At 54.3% G+C, this 27,321-nt stretch overlaps 8 protein-coding genes across 8 annotated transcripts; 4 read left to right on the top strand and 4 right to left on the bottom strand.

Moving 5' to 3' along the window:
• Positions 1–553: 553 nt before the first annotated feature.
• Positions 554–2,324, bottom strand: J4E83_005347 (uncharacterized protein; the record flags this gene model as incomplete). The annotated part of the gene is made up of 4 exons (XM_049332266.1): positions 554–693; positions 771–811; positions 866–1,933; positions 1,981–2,324. 4 exons carry the CDS (start codon positions 2,322–2,324, stop codon positions 554–556), a joined length of 1,593 nt encoding a protein of 530 aa, XP_049188717.1.
• A 2,513-nt stretch (positions 2,325–4,837) lies between these two features.
• J4E83_005346 (uncharacterized protein) lies at positions 4,838–8,226 on the bottom strand (the record flags this gene model as incomplete). Its single annotated transcript, XM_049332265.1, has 5 exons — positions 4,838–6,304; positions 6,351–7,471; positions 7,520–7,530; positions 7,642–7,707; positions 7,760–8,226. The coding sequence occupies 5 exons, from the start codon at positions 8,224–8,226 to the stop codon at positions 4,838–4,840; spliced, it is 3,132 nt and encodes a 1,043-aa protein (XP_049188716.1).
• Positions 8,227–8,820: 594 nt separating this feature from the next.
• J4E83_005345 (uncharacterized protein) lies at positions 8,821–9,278 on the top strand (the record flags this gene model as incomplete). Its single annotated transcript, XM_049332264.1, has 4 exons — positions 8,821–8,868; positions 8,920–9,012; positions 9,160–9,210; positions 9,258–9,278. The coding sequence occupies 4 exons, from the start codon at positions 8,821–8,823 to the stop codon at positions 9,276–9,278; spliced, it is 213 nt and encodes a 70-aa protein (XP_049188715.1).
• Positions 9,279–9,410: 132 nt separating this feature from the next.
• J4E83_005344 (uncharacterized protein) lies at positions 9,411–10,334 on the bottom strand (the record flags this gene model as incomplete). The annotated part of the gene is made up of 1 exon (XM_049332263.1): positions 9,411–10,334. The coding sequence occupies one exon, from the start codon at positions 10,332–10,334 to the stop codon at positions 9,411–9,413; it is 924 nt and encodes a 307-aa protein (XP_049188714.1).
• Positions 10,335–10,853: 519 nt separating this feature from the next.
• Positions 10,854–13,909, top strand: J4E83_005343 (uncharacterized protein; the record flags this gene model as incomplete). The annotated part of the gene is made up of 2 exons (XM_049332262.1): positions 10,854–13,751; positions 13,802–13,909. The coding sequence occupies 2 exons, from the start codon at positions 10,854–10,856 to the stop codon at positions 13,907–13,909; spliced, it is 3,006 nt and encodes a 1,001-aa protein (XP_049188713.1).
• A 1,057-nt stretch (positions 13,910–14,966) lies between these two features.
• J4E83_005342 (uncharacterized protein) lies at positions 14,967–15,497 on the top strand (the record flags this gene model as incomplete). Its single annotated transcript, XM_049332261.1, has 2 exons — positions 14,967–14,970; positions 15,046–15,497. 2 exons carry the CDS (start codon positions 14,967–14,969, stop codon positions 15,495–15,497), a joined length of 456 nt encoding a protein of 151 aa, XP_049188712.1.
• Positions 15,498–17,115: 1,618 nt separating this feature from the next.
• Positions 17,116–19,947, bottom strand: J4E83_005341 (uncharacterized protein; the record flags this gene model as incomplete). The annotated part of the gene is made up of 2 exons (XM_049332260.1): positions 17,116–17,837; positions 18,003–19,947. 2 exons carry the CDS (start codon positions 19,945–19,947, stop codon positions 17,116–17,118), a joined length of 2,667 nt encoding a protein of 888 aa, XP_049188711.1.
• Positions 19,948–23,530: 3,583 nt separating this feature from the next.
• On the top strand, positions 23,531–26,881 carry J4E83_005340 (uncharacterized protein; the record flags this gene model as incomplete). The annotated part of the gene is made up of 3 exons (XM_049332259.1): positions 23,531–23,854; positions 23,942–26,701; positions 26,750–26,881. The coding sequence occupies 3 exons, from the start codon at positions 23,531–23,533 to the stop codon at positions 26,879–26,881; spliced, it is 3,216 nt and encodes a 1,071-aa protein (XP_049188710.1).
• Positions 26,882–27,321: the final 440 nt, after the last annotated feature.

The following is a 27,321-nucleotide window of genomic DNA, read 5'->3' as shown; positions in this document are numbered from 1 at the left end:
AGCCCGCGGCTTCCAGGTCGCCATTGGCTGTACGAAACTGTGGCAGAACTACGAAGACTTGCGTTGGTCTAGCCGGGTGGCCGGTGCAATTCAGCTGATGCCAAAGCTGATGCGTTTGTATCGATGGAAGAAGCAGATCAACAAGCATCATCTCTTGCCCAGATGAGACAAGAAGCATACCACCGCACTGACAGAAACCTGTCCAAACAGTCGAAGCCTTCACAGCCCGCCAAAAACGAGTTGAACGCTCCTGAAGGATTCTAACGCTGCGTTCCCCACGATAGCGCATGAGTTCATGACTGTTGATTGGCTCAACTACGTGCGGTTCCCACAGCTCTACCATGGTACAATTTCTCAGCGGCGTGAACCGGCCGCACACTCTTAATTCGCCGTACGGCTGCCGACAGTATGCTTGCTTTTACGTCAAGGCGATTCCCCGCTAAGGCTGGTTGCACGTGCGGCGGGGCAGATGCCTCCTTCCTCGTTCAGTGTCGGAGATCAGGGTCCAAACATGCCTGATCATTGAGGTAAGAGCCTTCAGCAAGCCTCGTCCCTACACTACCTTTGCAAGTCTTACCATGAGCTTGTCACTCTTGGGCGGCGCAGTATACGAATCCATCTGCTCGATGCCTGTATCGTCGACGATGGTGGTGCTGTAGTTGGAATACAGCGCTGCGACGATGTACTTCATTTCTGGATTCAGTCAGCGTCTAGCATCCGTGTCTTGGGAACGGAGCGCCCAAAAGCAACCATGGAGGATCAGCACTTACGATATATCGCCAAGTGACTTCCAACGCACATGCGTCCGCCACTGTCCATGATAGTGAGTGTCAGCGGTCAACGTGCTTCGAGAAGTAGTACTGACCTTCCAAAGGCCCAAAACCACCGGCTCTCCATATCCCTCCGCTTCTCCTCGTCTAGCCTGTCCATGTCCAGCCATCGCTCTGGCCTCCACTCGTTTGCGCGCTCGAACACTTCCTCGTTGAGGTGCAATAGGCCCGCGCTTGCGCTCACCCTTACTCCACTTGGAATGTGGTACGAAGCCCCTTCAGGCCCAAGTTGACAGCCTTGCGGCGGCGTGAAGCGTGGCTGGGGGCCCGGAATGGCCGAATGAAGACGCAGGGTCTCCCATATGACGGCATGGAGAAATGGTAGGCTGTCTACAGCCTTAGCATCAGGCAGTGTCGGCGCTGATGGCGGGATAAGCTGCGGCGAGAGACCAAGCAGCTCAGCGCGAAGACGGGCCTGGATTCCCGGATGTCGCGAGACCTCGTGGACGACGTAGGCCAGTGTTATCCCGGACGTATCGAACCCGGCCGCAAGATGGTCCAGCACCTCGCTCGCAATTTGAGTCTGTAGTGCGCTCTCCCCACCCTCCTTCGCGGCTTTTGCCATGGTGTTTTGGAGCTGCTGCCACACCACAGGTCGATCCTCGATCTGTGCATCGCCTGCGCTCGAGACAGCACTAGCATCGTCGCACATCCTCACCGTCCACCTCTCGATCTCACCGTTCGCCTCATCGACCCACTTCGGTGTCAATCGGTAGCCAAGCCACTTCTCCACAAAGCTAGTAAATCGTGGGAACTCCTGCGGCCAGAAGTTGTAAGATCGACGCGAGTTGTACAAATCAAGAAACCACGCAAGCTGCTTTCGGTCATCGATTAGGTTCGAGCCTGACTTGAGCCCGAAGATGAAGCACGTCACAATGTCCATCGTGGTCGCGCTGAGTAGTGCGTAGACGTTCAGGACACCCTTCTCAGACTCGGCGAACGTCGTCTCCAGATACGGCAAAAAGCGCTTGTACATAATGGCAGACGTCTGGCCGAGCAGTGCCTCGCTTGCCGTGACATGAGACTTGCTATAGATGTTGCTCAGCATTCGCTTCCTCTGGGAATGCGGCTTATTGCGTCCAGTGGAGAACATGTTGTCGACTCTACGATGAGTCAATAAACGCACGGCCGGTCATCTGACAGTGCTTACCCTCCATAATTCGAAAAGAAAGCATACCAATTGTACCCATCCTTGGCACTGCTTTTCTCGAATCCCCCGGCATAGACGTCTCGGATCCCTCCTTTGACGCAGTTCACGCTGATCTCGCTGGGTCCCAAACACACAATTGGGCCCAAGCGGTCATGCGCTGCCTTCAGTGTCGCATTCTCGATACCCCGCCATCGGACTGAGTGCATCCAGAGTGAAGTGATATGCGCCAGCGGATGGGCAGCGGGGACCTTTCGCAGTGGATTGCGCACATAGCTAGCCAGCACTTGGACGATGAGCAGAAGTGGGAAAAGAATACCCAGGGCGGAAATGGACAGGCCGAGCATCGTGTTGTATCGTGCCACAACCCCCAAAAGCAATTGTAGAGGCGTCTTCGAGAATGCAGGAACGCAAAAGAAAAGGCTGATGTCAACGACGCCTTGCGAACGACAGCGCTAGACTCGGGCTCTGTCCCGCTTCGATCGGGATATCCCACTCTGACATCCCCGCAGCACATCACTCTTATCGCAACCCGGTCCAACCGCATCAGGACTAGTGCTCTCAGCCCTATCCGTCGCTATCCAGCCACGAACATTCTCAGCCTCCATGAAGTCTCAACACGCGAATCGAGATCGATGATGGATGTCTGGCAAAGGGGTTGACGACGAATGTGTCACAGTACACGATCATCGCGTGCTCATAGCCTTGGCATGCGGTATCGGCACCCCAACGGCGCTTCACGTCGCACAAATCACTAGAGGAATGCAATGCAACGCGCTGCACTGCGATGCAAGGAGGAGCGAAAGCGGCGAGTTACATTGAATATGGATTTCATCCTTGGGGAACGCCGGTGTTCGGCATCTTTTGCCAGCGACGAGCGGAAGAACGGGTTCTGCTTACACAGACCGTATGAGATCGTCCTTGCGTGCAGAGAAGATCAGACTTTGGCGTCAATCGTTCAGATGGGAAGTCTGTATGCTGGGTGATATCATAGAGTTTTCGCCGATGTGTGGAGCAGGGAGAAGATCCCAGGTCATACTCACTTGAAAATGCCATGGAGACTGGTGGGTGATGGGCTGTGCACTGTAGCACGACATGTTCGGTAAACAATTTGTGTCCGCCGTGGTGCGAGGATCGGTACGGGATACAGTTTGAAAGTCCGGGACTGAATGACGAGAAGGTCAATTGGACATCTCACGCGATGAGGAGAAGAGAAAGCTCGGTGTGAACGGATGAGCGTTGTACTCTCATGCTCGGAATACGCAACCTTGTTGTTCTGCGCGAGATGTCAGTACATCGTTATTCTATCCTACACTTGCCCGAGCAGTCCCCAACTGCGAAGGCTGAACTTCCTACCATACTCTTCCGTTGTCCCATTTCTGCCATTCTTCGTCGCATGCGCATCCACTAGTGTTCCAGTGAGGCCACAAGTAGTGATGTCGCTGTACATATACCCTAGAATTTACTGGCGCGCTACATCAGCAGGTTCAGTCCCAGATACGGGGTTCCTAATTAATGAGGCACCAATGTATTCTTCAAGATGAATTCACATGCCACTTTAACAACCTCGTCCAGAAAAAGAAAATAGGACTTAGAATAGAAGTGGAGATATGATGTTGATGTACTATCTAGGTAGGATTATTTATCAAAGTAAGTAGACTATATCTACGCGCGCGTGGTATGTACGTCAACAACATCCGAACAACCACAGCATCACCATTGAGTAGTCTTCATATTTGCAGCATATTACCTTGGTTCAAACAACGATGATGCGATCCATATCAGGCAGAATGTAAAAACGTACCGTCGAGGGAACAAACTGCACACACTCAGTTTATGCTTGCCGTGCTAATAGACTCCACGGGTACAAATGGAGGTAGTTGACTCTCTGGATTTTACCTACAGGTAAGCGTTTCCTACGAAGACGTTCCTAATTAACTAGCTGCTCATCAGGTAGAACAGCGATGAATATAAAAAAGTGAAGTATACCTAGATACCCACCTAGGCGTGTAATCGTTCTCAGATGAAGCATCGTGGCTACAATTGCAAACTACGTTACGTAGTCATCTAGCTGCCTTCGCAATTTGAATGCACTGATGTAACTACATGTACTTGCATACCCACGGTCTCGTTATCTGCGGACTATTTATGATGACATCGCTTTTATTACCTAGGGGTATTTAGCCAAATATGTGCACAGAATGTGGAGGTATAGTAACACTCTTCGTATCTGTATTGCCACGTAGCTCGAGCACTCTGGGGCTACCAGCTGGATCGAGTGCGTTGAGATAAGAGAACAGTGGAAGATGGAGCAGGTATAAGGAATATAGTTGAAGTCTAGGAGAAAGGGAACTGAGAGAGCGTCATTAATACTCGTTATTTGACACGAATGTCACCAGCAACAACAGCGAGGGATTGACACAGCCTCAGAAACCTCAGACCGACAGGCATCACCGAGAATATTCCATAGATGAACATATATTCCCCAAAATTGAACCCAACACGTGGTTCTTTCCAAGAAGAAAGTTCGAGAAGAGAATCCTCACACTCTCTTCTCAGAAAAAACCACACACCAAGCTCAACTCAGGAGACATATGCAGATACATTGAACAACGCCCGCTTCGCAATCCCATCCCATCCCATCCCAAGGTATCTCCGTAATGCATATACAACCAATTGCCCCAACCAGCGCACAACCGTAACACTACAGAAAGAATCGAAGCCCCTAGTTCTCCGCGCTGAAACATAAATAGAAAGGAGAACGAGGAAAAGGGTAGTTAAGTGTCAGGTCAACACCACCACCAACACTAAATATTACAAGACGTGAGCGGGAGAAGTGAAAAAAGTGGTCGGCAAACACTCATGCATCCTGCATGATGATATCATCGTCCTCCTCGCCTTCGGCATCAACATCCATATCCCCCTCTTCCTCATCATAGTCGCCATCGGCGTCGATGTCCTCATCATGCTCTTGTTCCTGTTCCTGTTCCTCTTCAATAGGCAGCGCTTTGCCCTTCCCTTTGAAGTCAATGCTACCCCTTGAGCTAGCAGAGCTTCTTGTACTCCTCCTTCCATTAACAATAACGGCCTTGACCGCGCCTCCGTCTGAGACGTCGTCGCCATTGGTGACGCTTTCGCCGAGGCGGCTGCGTGTGCGGCGGAGCGAAATGGTACCGGGCGTAAGGGCGCCGTTGGCGGAGGGCGACATGAGGGCTTTTGCGCCGCGGCTGGGCGAGAGTTGCATTTTGGATACGGGGGCGGTGTGGATGGAGAGGGAGGTGTTGCGGACACGATTGGGGGTGCTGGTACGTCGGCGGGTGCCGAAGGGGCGGCCTGGGCGGCGGCGCTGTGCAGGTTGGCCGGGGATGGGAGGAAAGATTTCGTAGCGGGAGGGCGGGATTGCGGGTTCGTCCATGTGGGAGCCGGCGAGTGCAACGGTGGAGCCGTTTGCGAGGGGTGTGCCGGGGACTGGTGAGCCGCCGTTGACAGAGTCTTCGGCGGGGTGGGGGCCGTCTGCTTCGTCGCCTGTACCGTTGGCTTTCGCGGCTGCCATCTGTACACCTTCCTCGGGTGCGGGCTTGTCTTCTTCTTCAATTTCGTCGCGCTGTTGTACTGTCTGCAGGGCGGGTCCATCTTCGTACTGGCCTAGACGGCCCATGACGTATGGTGTCCATATCAGACACTCTGGATTAATTTTTGGGTTGCCTGCGGCGTTGCATTTCTCAATGTATGACTTGAAGTAGTTCAAATCAAGGCGAAGCGCGTACTTCTTCGTGACAGGGTCGCGCACGAGAGCTCGTAAGCCTTCCAACGCTGATACAATGTCATCAGGTGTCATGCCGGTGCGATCCGATATGGCCGATATGCTGATCGCAGCCTTTTGCTGGAGTAGTTCCTCACACAGGACAAGCCGCCAGTATTTCCGATAACTCACCAAACCCATGTCACTGAGCGGTTTCTCGGGGCTTCCAGTTTTTCTCTCCACGCGGGTCAAGAGGTAGGAGAACTCTATCAGGTACTGTCCGTAGCCTTTGCGCATGTGAATGGGAAGCACGAGAATACAAGAAACGTTGTTGAGCGAGCTGGGACGCTTCTCTTTCGAAAAGTAGCCGACGAAATGACACCCAAAGTTGTCATTTTCTGTCATGACGTAGAACAAGAAGGGCTCGACATCGTAGTATAGCGTCTTGGAACCGAGGAACAATTTGGCGAGCAAACAGAGATTCTGGCAGTACACTGGATTCTTTCGGCCATCGACCTCGAAGAAAGAGTACTTGCCGTCGCGGTAGATCTCGTCGCCAGGAGGGTGCTTCGCTGGACATTTGAGCTGTGCTTGTTAGTACATGGTCATGGAAAGAAGTCGAAATGCTTACCTTATGCCGCCATGCCACATAATCCGAGTTCATGTACTTGAGACAGAACTCGCATATGTAAAGCACCCGATTTTTGCTGTACTCTTCAGGATATGGCGCAGCGTGCCAGGTGTCGATCTCCCAGCCACCGAAATTGACGCATTTGATCTTGCTCGCCGTGGTTGCTTGCTTGTGCGACCGGAGTGGTTCGGGCGGGTAAAGTGCGGCTTGCTTCACTTTCCATTCTTCTTCAGCCTTGATGCGAGCATCGTCGAACCGCTTCCGGTCGGCGGGCGAAGGATAAGTCTTGGATGTATCGGCATCCGCTTCCGAAAGTACACCACCGTAGGGCTTGCTCTTGACCTCGTCAGGCTCCCTGTCGGTGAAGCCTGGGAACGGAGCGGCATTTTGAATGTGTATTGTTGGGTAATGCAAGACCTCTGAGGATTCTCGTGCAGCCTGTGCAGCCCGGCGATTTCTTTCGCGACGTTCTCTATCCCTCTCGCGCCGCCTCTCCTGTCGCTCTTGCTCGCGCGTGAGTGTCTTTACTTTGGGCTTGGCGGTGACAATCTTCTGGACTTTCTCGTTGTTGAGATGGAAAGCGATAATCAGGCTTCCAGGCTGGGCCTCTTCGATCCATGCGAGTGGTCGTTTGTCGGTCCTCTTAGGCTGACCACGACGTGCTCGCGCTGGTCGTAAGCGACCTGCCTCTCGATCTGAACCAGTGTGCTCTGCCTCGCCTCCACTCTCGTGACCATCCGTCATGACGCTACGAGCACTTCGTACGCTTCTTGAAGGTGGCCGGGGTGAGACTGCAGGCACTGATGGCGCCGCATCTGAGTTGGATGCTTCGGAAGGTCTCCGCTTCTTCCGTGTTTGCCTCGACGGAATCGGCGCTTCCTCTTCCTGCGAAGTCTTGCGTTTGCGCAGCGAACGTATTCCATCTGCTGATTCGTCGGGAAGGATTAGCTCTTTGAAGATTGAATGTCCTTCGGGGTCAACCCCACGATGTGAAGGGAGCAACTCTTTGGTCAACTTGTTCGCGGACGAACGTCTCCGACGAGTAGAAGGCTCGTCTGCCTCTTCTTCTGCTTCCGTTGGGAAGTTGTTGATACACCCTTCGCAGCGCCAAAGCTTTGCATCTATTCGTCGTTAGTAAGGTGCGGTTCGGGCCTGACAAGGGAACATACCGTCATCGGGACTAAGCGTATTAGCGTTACGCGCGCATTGCCGATGTGCTGGACCAACAATGTGTGAGCTACCACATCGTAAGCCGAACCTCCCAACTGAGTACTCACCATTGTCTCCGCACTGGGCGCAAGAGAGGTACTCCTCGAATTCCGGGCTGGGGTCGTTGTCCTCGTCTAAATTGCAATATCTGCTCAGTTAGTAAATGTTTTACAGGCTCAATCTTCTGGGGCGATACTTACATGCACACGTTGGGGTTGTTCGACCTGATGATTTCATCCTCTTCACCACCATCGCTCGCCTGCCATTGGTTCTCCTCCTCGGAATCAAGGTTGCTTGACTCGTCGCTGTCGCTGGACTTGGCATCGGAGGATTCTCTCGCGACATCGTCGCCGTCATAGTCCTCTTCCTCGTCGTCGGACCTGGGTCGACGCAGTGCGATTTTGACAGCACCGACGGGCTCAGCTTCGTCCTCATCGTCGTCGACCTCTTCACCCTCGGCGTCCACATCTTCACCCTCAGCATCGACATCTTCGCCCTCGGCATCCACGTCTGAACCCTCAGCGTCTGTAGTTTGGCCTTCAGCATCAGGCATCTCCTCGATAGGCGGGCCGGGCGCGTACTCTACATCGTCCATCTCGTATTCGCCATCCGCATCGATGTCGTCCGGGTCGGTGTTGGCCGCGGTTTGGCCCATGATTTCCGCCATTGCGAAGTTGACGGCAGAGGCCACCTTGGAGGCAAGATACGCCACTGTCGCAGTCCAATTGGTATAGGCCTTAGAACATTGGTTGCGCGAGCGGTAGCAGCCGCGGGGGCTCTCTCATGCAGTGGTTGGTGAGCGCGTCTTGTCTGTGTCCTAGCGCGTTGTTGTGACCCGTGAAACTGTTTTCCGCGTGTTTTCAACTGAGGTGTATCGTGTAATGAGTTTTAGAGGTCGTGAATCGCCAGAGGCAGATGCGGCGGTCTCGTAGTCGCGTTGGGCGTGACTGTGGGGAAGGCGGAGGTGCGATCGCAGCGGAGGCAATTATTTCGGGGGTCTGGCGGCTGAAGGTTGCGGGTTTCGCGCCTCGTATGAAAGGGTGAGTCTGTGCGACACCGAGAATAATTGTCGCTCGGCAGGAAATGGTATGGGCGATGCGCTGTCGTCGTCCGAAATGACACCCTTGGTCGTAGTCGGGGTTGCCGCCAAGGAGCAGTTGACGCACGGCCGCACCTCACTTCACGCCGACGGCACCTCCAGCGAGTTCGCACTGATCGCCCACCCCGCAACACCACCGCGCCTGAACACACTACCGCAATCATGGGTGTCCCATTCGAGGCTCTGCTGCCCTATGCCATTATGACGGGCGTGAGTGATTTGGCGCGCCTTAGAGTGAAAGGCTGCTAACACGAGGGCCAGTTCTTCGCATTCAGCGCCGTGTCTGTCGGAAAGCTCAAGGAGATCCAGAACGGAGGAAAGAAGACCAGGAGGGGTATCGACCAATGGGACAGGGTAGGTTGCGAGAGACATATGCGCACCTGGAGTAAGCTAACAAGTGTACAGCAAAGTACGACAGCTTCATGATGACCTCATGCGACATGCTTACGAGACCCAGTGATGGAGCGCGACCGCCGGCTGACAGGATTCATGCGCGGACAGACAGACAAGCCGATTGCTCCGGAAGGCTTCGAGCTCAACAACCCATGGAGGGTGCGTATGGAGGTGCTGGGCTGTTGGAAGATGCTAACCACGGGCAGTGCGAGAAGCGATTCCTCTAGACGATGCGAGATACTCCGACACAGTATACAACATACCCAATAGTAACTACATCGCGCTGGGGGGGTCTACGGCATGTGCAGCAATAGTAGGCTTGCGAGCAATCAACAATTCTCAATGTTCAGTACTGGTGTCTACTTGATCTCTGATGGCAGTCCGGCAATGCCTTCTCGCTCCACGTCTCTGAACTTCATTCCAAAGTACTTCTCCAGCGCCTCCAACCTCTCTCCCTCACTCTTGAACTCGATTTCTTTGGTTTTCTGACCTTTGATATTCCACTTCAACGAAGCAGCCGCCAGACTCATCTTCCCTTCCAGCTCCCCATCATCACCCAGTATCTTCTTGTCGGCCACTACCATCTGCGTGAAGAAAGTATGCTTGCTGGTGGAAGTGTAGTAGCTCATGACTGCGTAGTCTTGAGGCTGGAATTCCAGCTCACTGTACGAGTATTTGGTTTCCCAGTCGCTCTCGTCATTCCTCCGGTATTCGTAAACCCAGAAGCGCTGGTCGGGGTCAGTGTTGTCTGCAATGTTGCGCCATTGGAGACGGGCCGATGCAGGCTGGATGTGCTTTTGGACTGTGCCCGAGCGGTCGAGAGGCATTGGGACAACGGGCCCGTCAGCCCCGAAGCCAACATCGACATGGTATTTGGTGTTGCCGATAGTGACAAAGTTCACCATATGCGACCAGCCCGTCCAGCTGTCAGCAGCCCAAACTTTACAGCCGCCCGAATACAGGGTGAACCCCAGCGAATTCAACAGCGTGCCAAATAGTCTGTTGTTCTCCATGCAATACCCACCGCGTCCATTGTCATCGTCAATGATCTTCTTGAATAATTCCTCCGGATGGATAGAGATGGAATGATGGGCCGAATAATGCAGGGTGATGTTCTCAAAGGGCACGGTTGCTAGCTGCAGCTTCTGGAGCAGTGCGAGGTACTCCAGTGCGCTCTCGGGGTCCAGACCGGCTACATCGTACTTTCTCTTTTGGTCAGGCAACCCCAGGCGGTCAAAGTACTTTGTTGTTTGGTCTCTGGTGTAGGTTGCGCGTGCGCTCATGTTGTTGACTGACACGGACGTTATCGATAGCGGAGTGCAGATCCGAATTTGGCATGCGGCGAACTGAGACGCGATCAGATGGGAGCAGCGCTTTCACTACGAGATGCAGCAGCACTAGAGTCACCGCAGAGCAATATTTCACGCGGGGCACGCTACGGGACGCCATCTATGGTGTCGTCAGGACTGCGCAGCGAATACGAGGCGAGAACGCGGGATGGTGGGGAATGTCTGGATGGGCGGTGCCTGCCAAGCGCGCATGAACGCGTGAACTCCCGCCGGCTAGTGGCTCATTCACCCCTTGACGGGCGCAGTCGAGTGCTAGGAGCAGACTGCTAGAGTAGCGTCTCCTGAGCCAACTCTCCAATTGCAACCATGTTGAGCTGCTCGCCGTGAGCGCGCCCACCACCCCCGCTGGCTGCGCGAGTATTACTGTTGGGCGCTCCCGTCGCCTTCTCCATCCGGTCCTTTATAACCCCCCAACGCCCCGAGTCGCCGCGTCGCTCGCTCAGATTCAGAACCATGACCGCCAATGGCCTGCGCACCCAGTACCCCTACGTCGGGGACACGCTCAGTCCCCGCGCCCTCTATGACTTTCCCTCGCCCACGTCCAACTACCCGTCCGGCATCAATGGCACCGCCTCGCCCAGCTTCTTCCCCATGGCCTACCAGATCTCCCCGCGCTTCGGTGCCAGCGCCTTCATACCGCCCCCAGAGGTCTTCGTAGACGGCCGCAGGGAGACCATCCGCGAGAATGGCGTCTACACACCGCGAAACTCGGGCAAGCGAAACTCCGACGCGCTGAATACCGACCCCGTGGCTATGCATCTGCTTGTTGAGACGGCAATCGGAGACAGCCAGTATTTCGACATACTCTCGGTCGAGGAGGTGGAGGCGCTCAAGCAGGAGCAGAAGAGCCTGGACACTCGTCTGGGCACGGTCAGGCGGAAGCTGGAGTCGGAGACGAAGATCCGCGATGCGACGCGCTCCCTCGGACGGCTGGCGTCGAAGAAGGCAAACGGACACAAGCGCGGGCAGAGCAGCAAGAGCAGCAAAGGCAGCAATCCCGTGCAGGACTACGACCCCAAGACAGAGGAAGGGCTGGAGTCAAGCAACAAGAAGGTCGAGGAGTTCATTCGGGAGTGCCTCGAGATAGAGTCTCGCATGCGCATGATCGACATGCAACTCCTGATGCACACTGCGGCTGTACTGCAGCTTACGCACAAGGGACCAAAGCAACGGCAAGACGACTCCGAACTGTCAGAAGACCGCTTCCGCAGACCAGACAGCCCCGCGAGCCTGAATACCTACGAAGACGGCAGACTCAACGGCGCTTTCGACGAGCGCAGCTTCTACAGGACGCCGGAGAACCTCGACAACCTCATGAACGTGCTGCAAACCGGCAAGCATCTCACAGCCTCCACAGAGCGTCACGATCAAGCCTTGAATGCGACTGCCACGCGACTCCAGGAGATCAACGAGCGTCTGAGATCACTCATCATCGAGGCGAACCCCGAGCGTGACGAAGACTATTCACTGCCACCGCTGGCTCTGGAAGGAACGCCTGACGCGTCAACCCTGGATCGCCAACTCGATTTCCTCGATCAGGGCCTCCGCAGCATCGCCGCTGAACAGTCCAACATTCGCAACAACTCAAGGCATACTCTGAGCGAAGTCGAGGGCCGTCTGGAAGGCATGAACAACCAACTGTATGCGGTGATATCTCGATCCGAAAACGAACAGTCCGATAAGATCCCACCGCCACCCGCCATCACCGGCGGTGGTGCTACCGAACAGCTCAACTACATGGAAGACTCCTTCTACAACCTCGAGCAGATCCAGTACGCAATGAATGAGCAAATCAATGAGCTTCGTTCTAAGGGTCCTGCGGTCGACGAGTCCGAGAGCGCTGAGAAGGCTGAGAAGTACGAGACTACAATCATGGGCCTCTGGCAGACTATTCTCACTGGCGAGGAAGAAGCACGCGAACGCAAACGTGAACGGCGCCAGTTGCTTGCCGAAGATCCCGATGCCAATGAACAAGTTTCGCCAGACGAAGACTACGTCAACGAGAGCTACTCTCTTCCGGCCTTCTCTTCAAAAGTGCAATTGCTGTTCAGGCGAGCGACTAGTCTCAAAGACAAGCAATCAGTCCTGATGCGCCAGATCAAGCAGCAACGTGAACTGAACAGCAAGTCGGACGCACAAAAAGAGGCAGAATTCGAGCGACTCAATACCAATTTGCTCAGCGCAAGATCTGAGAAGAAGTCCATGGAGGGTGAGCTCGAGCGTGCAATGGAACAGCTACAGCAATTCGATGAGCAGAAGGTCTCGACTGACACACAGATCTTGCGCGAGACGCAGGAGCGGAATGCTGGTCTGGAGGCTCAGCTGATCAACGTACAAGAGCGAGTGATGGCCTTTGAGACTGAACTGAACCAGGCCAAGCAACGTGCTGTCGCGTACGAGAACCAGCTCAAGGACGTGCAAGAGCAAGCTGTAAACTTCCAGAGCAAGATGCAAGAGGCTGAAAAGCGTGCTGCCACATTTGAGGAGGAGCTGAAGGATCACCAGGAGCGCAACACCGCATACAACGTCTCGTCACAAGAGGCTGAGCAACGCACTGCTGGCTACGAAGCCCAGGTTCGGGACGCGCAGGAACGGGCTCTCATGTTAGAGACCAAATTGAGAGATGCCCAGGACGAAGCTCGTACCGAGGCGGCAACGATCCAGGCTCAACTCGCCAACTCTATGGAGAAGATCACAGAGACTGCAGCTGCTCTCGAAGCCGTAACTGCCGAGAAGCAAGCTGCCGAGGCTCGCTCTCTGGACGCAACCAACTCCCTCAATGCTAAGGAGGAAGAGTTCCGCAACCTCGAAGGCGAAATTGTTCGTCTTACAACGGAACTCACTTTCGCCAAAGCAGAGCTCGACGGCGCTTACGGTACGCGCGCGCAACGTGCCGCTGACTCCGCTGCCAACCCTGCCATCAAGCGAGAGCTCGACGAGCTCACCGAGCAAAACCAAGCGCTCCTTGGCGAACTAGAAGCGCTCCGCAAAGTGCAAGACGTTGCCTCACAATCCGAGGCCGAAGCCCGGCAATCCGAGCGCAACCTCAAGGCCGAGCTGTCCGGCATGGCTGCCGAGTACGAAGCCCTCACTCGTGACGCCATCCAAAACGAGAAGGACCGCGAAGTCCTTGAAGCGCAGATCGACAAGCTGCGCGACGAAAAGGAGGCTCTTGAGCGCGAGCTCAGTGACGAGAAAGTCAAGTGGCTCGGGGTTAGGAGTCCAGGGCCCGGCATGCCGAATGGCGCTGCTGCACAGCTTGACATGGGCGCGACTAGTATTCGCATGCTGAGAGAAGACTTTAGGAAGATGATGAGGGATCGGACGGCCGAGGGGTTGAAGGCGCTGAGGGTAAGTCACTTCCACACACGATTCTTTTGCAGAACACTAACACTATACAGGCGGAACAAGAAGAACGACGAAAGCTCGAAGCCGTTGTCCGGCAGCTACGCAAAGACGCTATGCCACAACGTTCTCAACTCTCCCGCACTATGACGACGCCACAATAACGCCGAGTCGCTTGACTGCATCGACATGTTACGTTTAAACTTCACTTCGTTTTCTTACACTTTGTATTTCTATATACCCACTTTGTACTCTTCTGGATCCGTTATCATTCACGCATTACACGCGGAGTTTGGGACTTGCATTGCAACACATGTACTGGCGTTGCATCGCCGCTGCTATAGTGGAAAGCATATCTGCATATAAAGTAATGTATACGCTGTGCTTATCAATTGAAATGATGTTAGCATAAGATCGCAGACGAATCTGTCCGTTGTTGTTCCCCTGTGATGAGCGGTCCATGGAGTGAGCGGAACAAAGATTGAGGTGGACAGGTACCGCATTTATTCATGCAAAACGTTTTCTTCAACGTAGATTTGACCACTGCTCAGCGCCCAGAGAAGGAGACGTACAAAGTAGGACGCCTTACAAGATAGACGTTACTAGCGCCCCCACATTGCTCCAATGCCTCCGCGTATTCGGACCGCAGCACACCATGGTCTACCCTTTCACAACCCTCACAGACTGCCGTACGACGACGTCATTCGAGTTGACAATCGATCGAACGAACTATTCCAGGGCTGAATCACAGTAACAGGCTTTTGAAGTCTTCCGTAGTTTGCTTCCTGACGTTCTTGAGGCTCCCATCCGATGTCAGTGCCGTCTTCGGAAGTACGGCCTTGTCGAACAAACAGAAGGCCTACATCCCCACTTGCTATCTCTACCCCCCCCTGTATACGGGTGGCCTTGAGTGTACTCTCATGGCGAGATGGTTCAGCGCTCAATTCTCCGAGTATTTTGCCACATGGGTAGCCTGAAGAACCGGTACAGTGGCTGTGTTACGTGTTCGGCAATCAGATTCCCTTTGTCATTGGTTGTCTGTTGTCTTTACTATGAGGAACTATGTCGCTGCTCTATCCTCATGCTCGCCGATTAACCCAAGAAGGTCCCCGGGCTGACACCGGATCTCTCCGGTATGGGAGTGGAAACTTCACGATATGGTTGCCTTGGAGGCCTGAGAGAAAGTTTCATGCGGTGGTCTATGGTGATGTGGGAGGTGAGATGGGTATAAATGACTTCACGGACGCCGCGCCCAAGTCCTTCACATTCGCAGTCATCTCACACTATTCAACGACACCAGCCACCAACCCACCCAACATGAAGACAACAGTCCTCCTCACAACCCTCACCCTCGCCACCCTCGGCAGCAGCACCGCCCTCAAACCCCCCCGCTCAACATTCACCTGGACCTCCTGGGTCGACAGCCTGATCGCCGACCCAGCGCATGCCATGAGCCCCGAGGAAGCGATTGCCGCCTTCAACGCCGCAAACCCCAATCTCAATCCCGACCTCTCCACCAACGATGCTACTTTGGACAAGCGCCAAGCCTTCGGCAACTGCCAACAACTCTCCTCCCGACCCCCTTCTGTGCCCGACGCCGTGGCTTGTATTAATGATCTAGCAGGCAGGGGCAATGCGGGGCAGGAGTGTAGCGTTGATGGGTTTACCGCTCGCGTGCAGTGTAGATTGGGTAGTGCGGATGTGGTTAGTGTTAGGGGGAGGGATGATGCTCCTAAGAGTGTGAATTGGTGAGTTATCTCTCATTTTATTCTTGGTTGTGATTGGTATGGTTTGTATGGAGTGCTAACACGCGGGTTTAGTAATGATATCGCGAGGTCGGCTGGTGTTATCATGGATCGGTGTACGAGGGGTGATAATACGGTGTCTGGGGCTGCGTATATTCCTCAGGGGGGTGTTGCGGTGCAGATTCAGGGTCAGTAGGTGGGGGTGTGAGGCGCTGGTGGGGGGGTAGTGTGGAAGTGCATGAGTTTACTGCTGACAGCAGGAAAGTATCTCGATGTTGGGCTGGATTGCATAGTGTTTGAGAGGCATGTCAACTGCAGTATCGAGAAAAGTTAATAAGATGCTTGATATATAAGTGTTCCGTTGTTCGTGTATCAGACTTTCGATCGTCAGTCTGTATAGTAGTAATGTTTGTTCGCTTCATGAGCAACTACGTTGATACTTCCAACCACAAGGATTCGAGGACTAGAGACGTATCGAAGAAGTCAGAGACGGAAGGCCTTGTAGCCATCCATCGAACAACCTACTGAGCCCTAACGACATGCACGTCGTAATAAGACGCCACAGCAGTCGCAAGAACGACCACAATAACTCGCGTACTCAGCACTCTCTCCAACTCAGCGAACTCACACGATCCCGAAAAGAATAATCCTCGCAGTCGACAAAAGTAACAAACAAACCCACCTCAACGTCCCGAACAAGTAACCCCCATCAGCATGCTCCCCACCTTCCCCTCATTCTCGTCATCCCAAAGCAGACGCCCTCACACCACCACGACGACCTCTCTCCACAAACGCGGTGGATATGATCGAAAAAGCAAACGCTCGAAAATGCCCGACCAATGTGACACAACACACCGCCAACATGCGTGGACGAGGTACCCGACTCAATCAAAAAAGCATGACAGCCCTCTTTTCGCTTTTTCCCAACGGGTCGGGAACGCGGAAAATGGTTGAACGGCTGGCTGCATCCTGCATTCTTCCTTGATGCTTGCATTGCGTCCGCCACTTTCATTCTCCTTCCCATTCTCGTTGGGGTCGCACGGGGCGTGCAGAAGCGAGATAGGGCCGGGTGCACGGCCCTACAATGACATGCTGGTGTTTTCCAAAAAAAGAAAGTCGTTTGAGAAGGAAAAAAGGGGTGCACGCATCATGGGGGTGGGGGAACATGACAAAAAACATGGCATGGAATATGAGTTGCGTTGGAAAAAGTCATGTGATTAGACTGTCGAGCGCAATGTGATGTGCGACTCAACTCTAGGTTGAAGACTCGGGTTACGAGTCGTGGAAAGTATCTATGATGGGAATGTGAATGGCCCAACCTCATCACCAAGCCCCCGTCCTCATACGATAATGGTAATAGTGGTAACGAAACCCATGCATCTGATGCTGGAAACCCTGAGAAGGCGATGCAGTGATAAAAAGCGACAAAGGAAATCGTACAACAAATAGCGACTTTAGGTTTACAAGTTAAGGTGAATAGGCCGACTGAACTATGCGCGGCGGGTAAGAAGCGGAGGGGTATCATACCGCTGAAATGGGAATGATGTGAATGCTGGAAAGAAGAGTCGTAGCCGAATCCAATAGAACGGTCAGATGAAACAAGGAGAAAAGAAAAAAGTAGAAGTCTAGTACGTCCCTCCCAGACTGCCCCAGGCAGCCAAGACATCATCACTGACGCTGTCCCTATCCCGATCATTACTCGTCATCCTGGGACTGCTCGTAACATTGGCGTCTGGGCTCAAATGACGTGCTCTCCCCTTGCTGGCGGGCTTGTAGTAGCTCGATGACTGAGAGTAAACCGACGTACGGGATTCAGTAGAACGAATGCTGCTCTGCCGACTCCGCGTTTCAATGCTCGCGAGCGCGAGTTCGCTGATGTGTCGCGCGTTCTTCTTCGGTATCTTTGGGAGTGCGGGTTCGATGATGCTGGGAGCGCGAGACGAGGCCTCTGAGACTGGAGTCAGGTCGCGGAAGCTGGTGGATGTGGGCGGCACCGGGAAGGTTATCTCGGCGTCGCTGGATGCGGTCCTACGTCGTCGGTGGGAGGATTCAGACTTCGCACCCACGGAGGGCATACGCATGATACCGTGATCGAGCATAGCTAGCTCGTCAAGCTCGTTGCTCGTGTCGCTGCTCGCAACTTTCACAGCGACGTCTCTCTCATCGACGTAAAGAGCAGGCGTCATGGGCGATGGCAGGGGAGATGGGTGACCAGTGGTAGTAGGCGATGCAAAGCTCGCAGCAAGCGGTGGAGACGGGGGAGACAACATGTCCTGAGGCGAGAACACGGACGGGGTGAGCAGTTGGTGCGACACTCTCCCGCGACTGACAGGCGAGTAGTTTCGATCTGACCAAGTGGTGCTGGCCGAGGTGTCGCGGAGTCGACTTGTAGTTGCACGGCTCTCTGTCGTCGAAGATCTGCCACGTGATGGCGCAATCGAGCAAGGTGCACTCGTGGGTGCTCGGTGTTTGGTCCGTGACTCAACCATTCGCGCAGAGCTGGGAGACATACCTTCTGCAAGAGAGGCAGACGTGCGATGCGGCGGTGTAGGACGTTTAGTTGACTTGTGTTGATGCCGATCTTGTTCCGGTGTAGATGACTGCGATGATTCGATCTGTTTGTTCATAGCGGCGCGTTTCTTCCTCATCAGCTCCAACAAAGCCTCCTCTTCTGGCGTGACTTGCATAAACTTGCGTGACCCTTCGGACTGAGCCTGTGGTGCGCTGGCTGACGTGCGCGTGCTCACAACACTGTGTGCCGTTGGTGAAATCGGCTGGGTAACAGCGGTCTTTGGACGGATGTCGTCGTCTTCGTGAATGATCGAGGGCTGCCTGACGTGGCTGGACAATCTGCCACCGCTGTAGGTACTACCACGAGGGTGATGATACGAAGGGAAAGGCGGTTCTGGTGCATACATTACTTCGATAGTGGCGTTTGTTGACGTTGAGAGTATGCTCAGTTTTCCCGACGACTGCATACGGCGATGTGGTGGAAGCTCGTAAGCTTGCGCCCGACCGATAACGATCTCCCCTGTGTAGTCGGCGCTATCCATGCTCTTGCGGACGCTGCCCTTGCGGGATCGTGACCGGTCGTCAGCTTCATCCTCAGACGAGGAGAAAGACAAGACACTAGAGTCCTGGAGATTAGTCTTGGAGATAGCTGACGTCTTGGTCTTTGCTGAGGTATGTGAGCGATATGTGTCCAAAGAGTACTGGCTGGGTGAGGTCAGATGGGTAATGTCGACGATATCCTCAAGCGCAAAACTGTCCCTCTTAAACGTTGGTGTGGGATTCTGCGATCGACTATCGCAACGAGATGCATTCCTTACTTGCCAAGCCTCGATAGCAGTAGGCACAAGGTCTGGCACAAGGTCTGGCTCAGTCGCGACGCTGTTGTGGCGTTTGTCTTCTAAGTCGCGCACTTCTTCCTCACTTTCTTCACTATCCTCATCGAGCGCATCGAACCAGTGCTGGACGCCCTTTGGTGGACGGCGTACGTGAATCTTGGCATTATCATACTGATCTCTCTTGACTTTGCGTACTGGACTCATATGCGGTTGAGGTTGAGGTTGAGGTTGAGGTTGAGGCTTTACTGGAGGATTATGGTACTTCATGCTCTTCTTCTTCTGTAATTTGGCAGGCTGTACTTGTGGCGTCGGTTGCCTCGTCATTGGGCGAGGAAAGAACTCAGAGGTGGATGACATGGCGGCCGGCGAGTTGACCATCTTGGCAGGCGAAAGCAGCGTACCGCCATGACCGTCGCTCCCATCCTTCGGCTTGGGGAACAGTTTTGTAAGATCTAACCGGGCTGGCTTACTCTTTCGGTATTCCTTCTTCCTCGTTTCCTCCAGGATGACAGGCGACACTGGACTCGCTTCGTGATTGTCGTAACCATGATCCGTCAACACCGGGGGATACCCTCTTCGCAAAGCCCTGTCTCTGACTGCCGAGTCGGAAGTCTGCTGGGAGATGGCGAGCGGCGACTTCTTTGCGTCATAATGTGATCGAAGGGTCGAATTCGACGTTTGAGGATGTAGCCGGCGATGGAGGGAACTGCTATCCGAGCCGTGCCTGCTTTCCCCAGTATATGTGCGTCCCAGAACGTTCGACGAGGCTCGTGTTGCCATGGTGGGACGTTTCAGGTATCCGTCGTTCTCGGTGGGTGTAGCCGTGTTTCTCTCGTCGATGTGGGAGCCGAAGCTAGCCTCAGACACAGTGATGGACATGAATCCAGGACTTGGGGGTATTGTCGATTGCCGAGATGCCGAGCGATGCAGGACATCGGACGTCCCTAGGATTCGGTGTGCTTTGCTGGAGGTGTCTTCGGGACGAGAGGGCCTGTCGGGGCCAGAGGCAATCGACGGTGCAGGGCGGGCGTCGAGGTCGTCGTTCTTGGGTCGCGAGCGGCGAGGTAGAGGGAAGGAAAACTTCTTGGGTGCGCGGTCGCCGCGAGCCATGATGGTGGAAGATTGGTGGCTGTGGTGCCGGCGTGGGCGCGACTCAGGGTAGTTAGAGATATGACAGTCGAGACTGAATCGCGGGACCAGTTCAGTTGGCGCTACGAAGTCAATGCCCACATAGGGTGTAATTGCGTCGAATGGCACGTCTTGTGCTGCCCCCGGCCAGCGCTGACAGCATTAAGTGATGTTTGCTTTTTGGTGCAGATGACGATCCGATATGCGGTAGGAGAGATCCGGCAACCTCAATTGAGGAATCCAAGGGTTCAACTGCGGGCCCCTACTGCGCTGCTGCACTGAGCGCTAATCGGGCGTGGACTGGTTGAGTGCTATCTGCAGGAACGGCAGCGCGGCGTAAAGTAGTACGATGTCATGCAGCGCCGCTTCAGGACTATCGAGTTTGCTGCTTCTGGGGGCGATGGGGATGGCGGAGTAAAGAACCAGCTTTCGAGATCTCCCAGGAAGATGGGCGATGGCGGGTATAACCCGCGAGTATTAACCCAAGGATCCATTGAATTTACCGCTTGTGAGGAGCTGGTGGTGGTAGGATCCGCATCGTAGTAGGCTTTCAGGGGTATCATGCCATTCGGCAAGACGTGCGGACCGCAGCAAGGCACAAGCTCCGAGCCAAAAGCCACACTGCTGCGTCGCATACATGCATTCCCTGGGTTCCAGTCAGATGACAGCACGCCGCCGCGACCCGAATGTGCAGCAGTGCGGAGAGGCACGGCCTCGAGCATATCCGCCTGTTGCCCGTCACCGCATCAGACGAGGCTGGATCTGTCGGAAAGAAATTGCTCAAGTGGTTGAGCAAAGCTAGAGCTCGCGTTACCGAAGTTTGTAGGATCGCCCATGCTCAGTAGGCGACATGCTAGCCTTTGCCAAGGCTCTAGCTCGTGGCATGCCGAATATGGACGAGGAAGTCGAGAATGGTCGTGTTATCGTGGTCCTCCATAAGTCGCCAATTTCCACCCTTCGTACCTGCATACTGCCTCCTCCATCGGGTTCACTTCCGACTCACCGTCATCGCAGGTGATGTCGCACAAGTCGCATTTCGCTTCGCGTTCATCCACAGAGTTGCGACACAAGGCGGGTAGCAGCGCTGAGGCGTCCGCATGTTGGGTACATTGGGTATCTTGGGTATCTCGGGTTGTCGAGCATACTCAGGGATGCGAGATGAACTGTGTGATACGCCCGCGTCCTTCCCTTCTGGTCGCAGGTCGTCTCTATAAGGATATGGTGTGGATTGCTCCACGGTGATCAATGGACATCTTCGTGGGGACGGACGAAAGCCAAGCCGGCTCTTCGCCGATCCGGCTATCTCCTCGCGACGAAAGCGCGATCCCCTTGGAAGTCCATCACAGCTAGTTTGTGATACCAAGGTGGTCCATGTCCTGTACGCGTCGAACATAATCATTATACTTCACGTAGTGCTGATGCGAGAGCTTGTCGCGTGTTGCTGTCCAACGCTCTGTTCCCTACATTAAACCTTGAAAGGCCGTTCAAAGAAGGCCCGGACGTGAACGACAGCCCTACTTTCAGGGTCAGTCGAACCCAACATGTCAGCGTGACAAAACTGTTCCCGCCCAAGAACGAGGCTGAAAGAACGCAGCCGAACGCATCTGGTGGCGTTGAGGGGCTTTCGGAGTTTTCGCCGTGTTACTACGAATATAGATTGCACCGCGAATTTTTGGCAGGTCCGGCTGGTACTATGGGTTCTCGGGCTTGAGAAGGTCGTTTCAGCTTGCTCGGTGCGCTCATGTTTGCTCCCTATGGTTGACTTCGGAGTAGGTCCTGGCTGGCCGTACGGAGGAGATGCACACATCATCTGCAGTCCGAGTAGTAGAGTTTACAAACTCCTCCACCCGAACCCGAACAACGAACATGGACCCGACAATACGAATTCTCTGTGATGAATGTCCGAAATGTTGCAGCTGAAACACTAGATGCACATCCAAAAGTTAAAACATATTCCTCTCAAACTATCGTTCAGTCACTCCGAGCCCGGGAGCCTGGTCGACTGGAACGATGATAAGTAACTGCGTTTTGGGTATCAAGATCTCTTTCCTCCTTTTATATTGGGCGGAGAGAACGACAACGAACAGACAACGAAATCTCTTTCTGTCGCTTTCTCAGACAGTCTAGGACGAAGACGCTGACGTTGCTGGAGCAAACGCAACGAAAGGGTTTGATGAAGGATGCTGCCTTAGATGAGAAGGCAGGTCATGGTAGACAAATCATACGACGACAGCTCGTCATGTGCGGTTCTAGCGGAAAGCATTATCTCAGTTTGCTGGTCACGTTACGATGAAAGAACGTCGTCACGTGTTTTTATACAACAACTGGGCAACGACGGTGTCCTATTACTAGGCAGATTCAAGTGAGTCACGCCACATGTTGGACGTACGTTCCTTCGATATGTATTGAGAAGACATCTGATCATAGCAAGCCGCCAATGTGGCAATGTGGCCATCAGCCGGGCTTTCAACCACGCAACCGTCCATGTCTTTGCGACTGCATCTTGACAGTCACTCTTGCTTGATGCAGCTGCTGTGTTAACCATTGAGTATTGTGTTTGTCCAAATGTGTCATGCAATGTGGCGCTTTCTGGCGTCGTGCAGCTGTCTCCTGCAACACTGCTGCCTATGTGTCCGACGCATACACAGCGTCTAATCTCCGAAATCGAAAGGATCCAAGGTATCGTTCGTTATGGAAGTTTTTTCCCTATGACAATGCGGAGTATCGTAAAGCATCAGGGCGGCGCTTGTTGTTGTGATTTTGCCACGGCGGGAAAAGTCGATGGGGCAGTGATCGAATCACACGAAGGCGCCTAAGCCGAGTGACGCGAGAACACTATCCGCCCGCAAGCTGCGCAGGTGCAGCGATAGCTCATGGCATGAGAACCATAGCTTCGACATGGAGGGAAAGAGGGCGTTGCGATGTTTTGAGGTGGTGTCTACATGCTGGAGAGTATGGCTGGGACAATTTGCCCCGCTGCAAAGATTAGAAGCTTGCCGCTGCGCGTGATATGTGTGAATTGGGGCGGTTGACACCTGCATGGATGGAGGAAGCTAGCTTTGCCCACCGACCAGGTGCCTTCTCGTTACCTTAGACCCCACCACCACTGCCAGTTCACCACGCTGCCTTTTACACGACTACACGACCAACCTTCGTTTCTGGCGTCTTCCTGATCCACCGCGTGCCGACCTTACCGCCACCTTGCACTTCGCGTTCCGCCACGGCATCACGTCTCCAGCGGCTCCTATCTCTCCGTCAGCGGCGACACGTCGGATAGCAAAGTACCAGGTTCCCGTGACCACCACCACGAGCCTGTACACGACGAGCGTACCGGCTGGCGACATGTACGATTACTAGAGTCGCTGCTCTTCCCGCCTGTCTTCTGCTCCTCCGAGCTCGCGCTTTGATCCCGAGGTCTCAGGTCCCGGAACAACACCACTAACGTTTCCGCGAGCCTCTTCACTCGGCAAGTGTCCCGAACAGGCTCTCCACGCACATCCTCCCACGAATTACTGGATCCCGAAAGAGCCTTCACACCCTCAGCTTCTCGTCACGTCCGTGCAACATGGCCTCCAACGCTGCTGGCCCCGGCGCTGACGGCGTGGCCAAGACGGTGCACACCGAAGCCACAGACCCGTACGCCACCATGGGACAGTTCTCCTTCGCGCCTGCCACCAAGACCACCGTAGTCACGACCACATACACCACGACGACCACGTTCCCGCCTTTGTGTGTAAACGCCCCCGGCAGCCTTAGCGAGCGGGACCCCAAGGACTACCCGCTGGCCCACGTCCAGGCTCCCGAGTCGATACGCAAGTTCTACTTTGAATCTGGAGGCAACTTGGCCTGCTTCGAGGAGGCAGACGCTGCATCGGAAAAGGTGCGAGAGGTACGCATTCCTCATGCCAGGGATATGCCTGCGGCTGAGGCCCTTCACGTCGCAGCTGCCAACCACCGGCTAACGCTTCTATTGTAGCAGAAATCACTCCAACGCAATCTACGATCGACCAACGGCACCCTCAGAAAGGTCGAGTCGTATGACGGCCCGCCAGTCTTCACGACACCCAGCCGCTCGACGCGTCCGAAACCACACGCTCCTCACCAAGGCCTACGCTCGGTATCTGGCCGTCGGAAACGGGATAATGCAGACGATTCGCCGCCGCCACCGTCAATAACAAAGGCCGTCGAGCTTCTCGGCATACATCGCCAAAGTAAGAAGCCCCGGCTGGAGCACGAGAACGTTACACGTACGGCCTCCCGTCCCACCTCGGATGACATGGAGGATCCGCAGCTGGCCACACCCGATACCGACATGGCAGGCTCTGGACCATCCAAACTGGCAAAACTCCGCACCGCCGCCCATCTACACAACTCCAAGCTACGGACTACGTCACAGCAAATTGCACCCGACCAAACGCCGCCCAGATGGCGGCTCCAAGAATCAGGCGCTCGGTCATCACACTCCAGCGGTAGTCTTTCGGACCATCGCGAGCCCTCTCCCGAGCACGCCTTCCCCACAGGTGTATTCGATGGCCCCGGCGTAGCTGCTACACCCCCAATCGCCGAATCTGATCTGGAACCAGTTGGACCCTTCGCCGACGACGCGTCCTTCACCCCCTCACGCCTCACGCCTCTTGACACAACGTCTGCACAAGACGCGAGCCTACCTAGTCCGAGCTTGTCGCCCATCACTGCGGCCGCAAACCTCGCCCAACAAACAAATGGCGGGGCTTCCTTCTCGGGCACAGACATGGACTTCGATGCGAACGACGTCTCCGGGCTTGATCTGTCACAGGGCACCTCAAGCAGCTCACGCGTGGGAGATTTCACCCTGTTTCCTGGCTCTCGACCGCGTGACAACGCCGACAGCTCTAATACGCAACTACCCACACCCTCCGCCATGGACATACCGAACATGCTGAACTCGTTCGATGCTCTGCCGGAACAGATGAAATCGTACGTCCTGTACCAGATGCTCAGAAGATGTAAGAAGCCGACCTTACACTTCGTTGCGGATGTTGTTAATCCCGCCCTCAAACGCGACTTCATCGCCTCGTTACCTACGGAGCTCAGCCTTGAGATTATCGGGTATCTGGACGTTAAGAGCATGTGCAGTGCCGCACAGGTGTCGAAATACTGGCGGAAGCTCACCGATACCCACGAGTCTGCATGGAAAGATCTGTTGGACAAGGATGGATACAAGCTGCCGTATGGCGAATTGGAGCGCGCTGTGCAAGAAGGCTGGGGCTGGCAGTATCCTCATTCTGCTGACAGCTACGAGCGCGATCTCAGAGCTCAATCGGTAGCCTCTAGATCTGACAACGAAGGCCATTCGGGCTTTTCCAGCTCGGGCTTCTCCAGTGGTTTGCTAGACCAGGAGGGCGCAGTGACACGATCGTCTTCCATACGTCAGAAGAGAAAGGCTACCAGTAAACATGGTAGCGGCAGCGGAAAGAAAGCGCGTAAGAGCCGCCCCTCTACTAGGACACAGATGGCCCTCTATTCGCGCCCCGCAGACTGCCAAGAAGGCCCGCATGCTTTTGCCAAGCGAGCAGAGGCCGCCATTTCTGATCCCAATGTTGGTTTGCCTGGTCTTCGTGCTATGCATCTCTTCAAGTCTCTATATCAACGTCATCATCTCATCCGCAAGAGCTGGATGGCGACTGACACGAAGCCGAAGCACATTGCATTCCGCGCCCATCAGCGCCACGTGGTGACATGTCTTCAGTTTGACACAGACAAAATCTTGACAGGCAGTGATGATACGAACATCAATGTCTACGACACAAAGACAGGAGCGCTACGAAGCCGCCTTGAGGGGCATGAAGGCGGCGTATGGGCCCTTCAGTACGAGGGCAATACACTTGTATCCGGCTCCACTGATCGCTCAGTGCGCGTGTGGGATATTGAAAAGGGAAAGTGCACGCATGTCTTCCAGGGTCACACCTCCACCGTCAGATGCCTAGTAATACTCAAGCCAACTCAGATTGGCGAGACCCTTGACGGCCAGCCAATCATGATGCCGAAGGAGGAGCTCATTATTACGGGTTCGCGAGACTCTACCCTTCGCGTCTGGAAACTTCCCAAGCCTGGCGATCGGGGCATCATGCAGGCTGCAGCGTCATCCAATGATCACGACAATCCGTACTTCATACGCGCCCTTACTGGACACCATCATTCAGTGCGCGCGATCGCTGCACACGGTGACACGCTCGTCAGTGGCAGTTACGACTGCACCGTCCGAGTGTGGAAAATCTCTACCGGAGAGGTTCTGCAACGCCTTCAAGGTCACTCGCAGAAGGTGTACAGTGTTGTTCTCGACCATGCACGCAACCGCTGCATTAGTGGTTCCATGGACAACATGGTCAAAGTCTGGTCTCTGGAGACAGGGGCCTGCATCTTCACGCTTGAGGGTCATACCTCGCTCGTCGGTCTTCTGGATCTGAGCCACGAGCGCTTGGTATCAGCGGCTGCTGATTCAACTCTCCGAATTTGGGACCCAGAGAATGGACAATGCAAAAGCCGACTATGTGCTCACACAGGTGCCATCACATGCTTCCAGCACGACGGCCAGAAAGTCATATCTGGCTCTGACCGCACACTCAAGATGTGGAATGTGAAGACGGGCGAGTTTGTCAAGGACTTGCTGACAGACCTGAGCGGCGTATGGCAGGTCAAGTTCAATGAGCGTCGTTGTGTTGCTGCTGTTCAGCGCAACAGCATGACATACATCGAGGTAAGCAACTAAGAACAGCCTTCACGGATTACTAGCTGACCATTGCAGGTTCTCGACTTTGGTGCTTCACGCGACGGAGTTCCCGCCGACCAACGAGGAAGACGCATTGTCGTCAACTCCAAGGGCCACGAGATCGAAGATATCACCGAGGGCGACCTAATCGACGTGGACCAGGCTTAGACCTGTCCTACCATTCAACACTGCGAGTTACATGAAATACAGTTACACCCATTACCACTTGGGACCGGCGCGAATGTTTTGGCCATGTTCAAAAGCGATACCCACTACGCGTTCTGGCGAATGACTTGACGACACGGCAATCGAATCTTATTTATTCAGGTGGCATCATGAAATGCCTTTCTTTGGCTCGGCCTTGGCCGTCTTTCTTACCGTACACATAGTGTGGGAAATGACATCTTTGTCGGGATAGCGTGTTTCTTTACATTTTCTTTACTATTGCATAGCTATGGCGTTTACTATATCCGAAGGACAGCATTAAGGGCACGTCATGGGCGAGCACCATTATGAGGATTAGCTAGGCTTGCACTGCATAGGTACAGGGCAAGAATGAAATATAATTCTATCACTAGAATCCTCCAAATGTGCCTTGTCGTGAAGTC

The sequence above is a fragment of the Alternaria metachromatica genome (genome assembly GCF_023757995.1).
Source record: "Alternaria metachromatica strain BMP 0045 chromosome Unknown scaffold_10, whole genome shotgun sequence".
In the NCBI taxonomy this organism is placed as follows: Eukaryota; Fungi; Ascomycota; class Dothideomycetes; order Pleosporales; family Pleosporaceae; genus Alternaria; species Alternaria metachromatica.
This window is presented reverse-complemented; position numbering and strand designations above follow the sequence as displayed.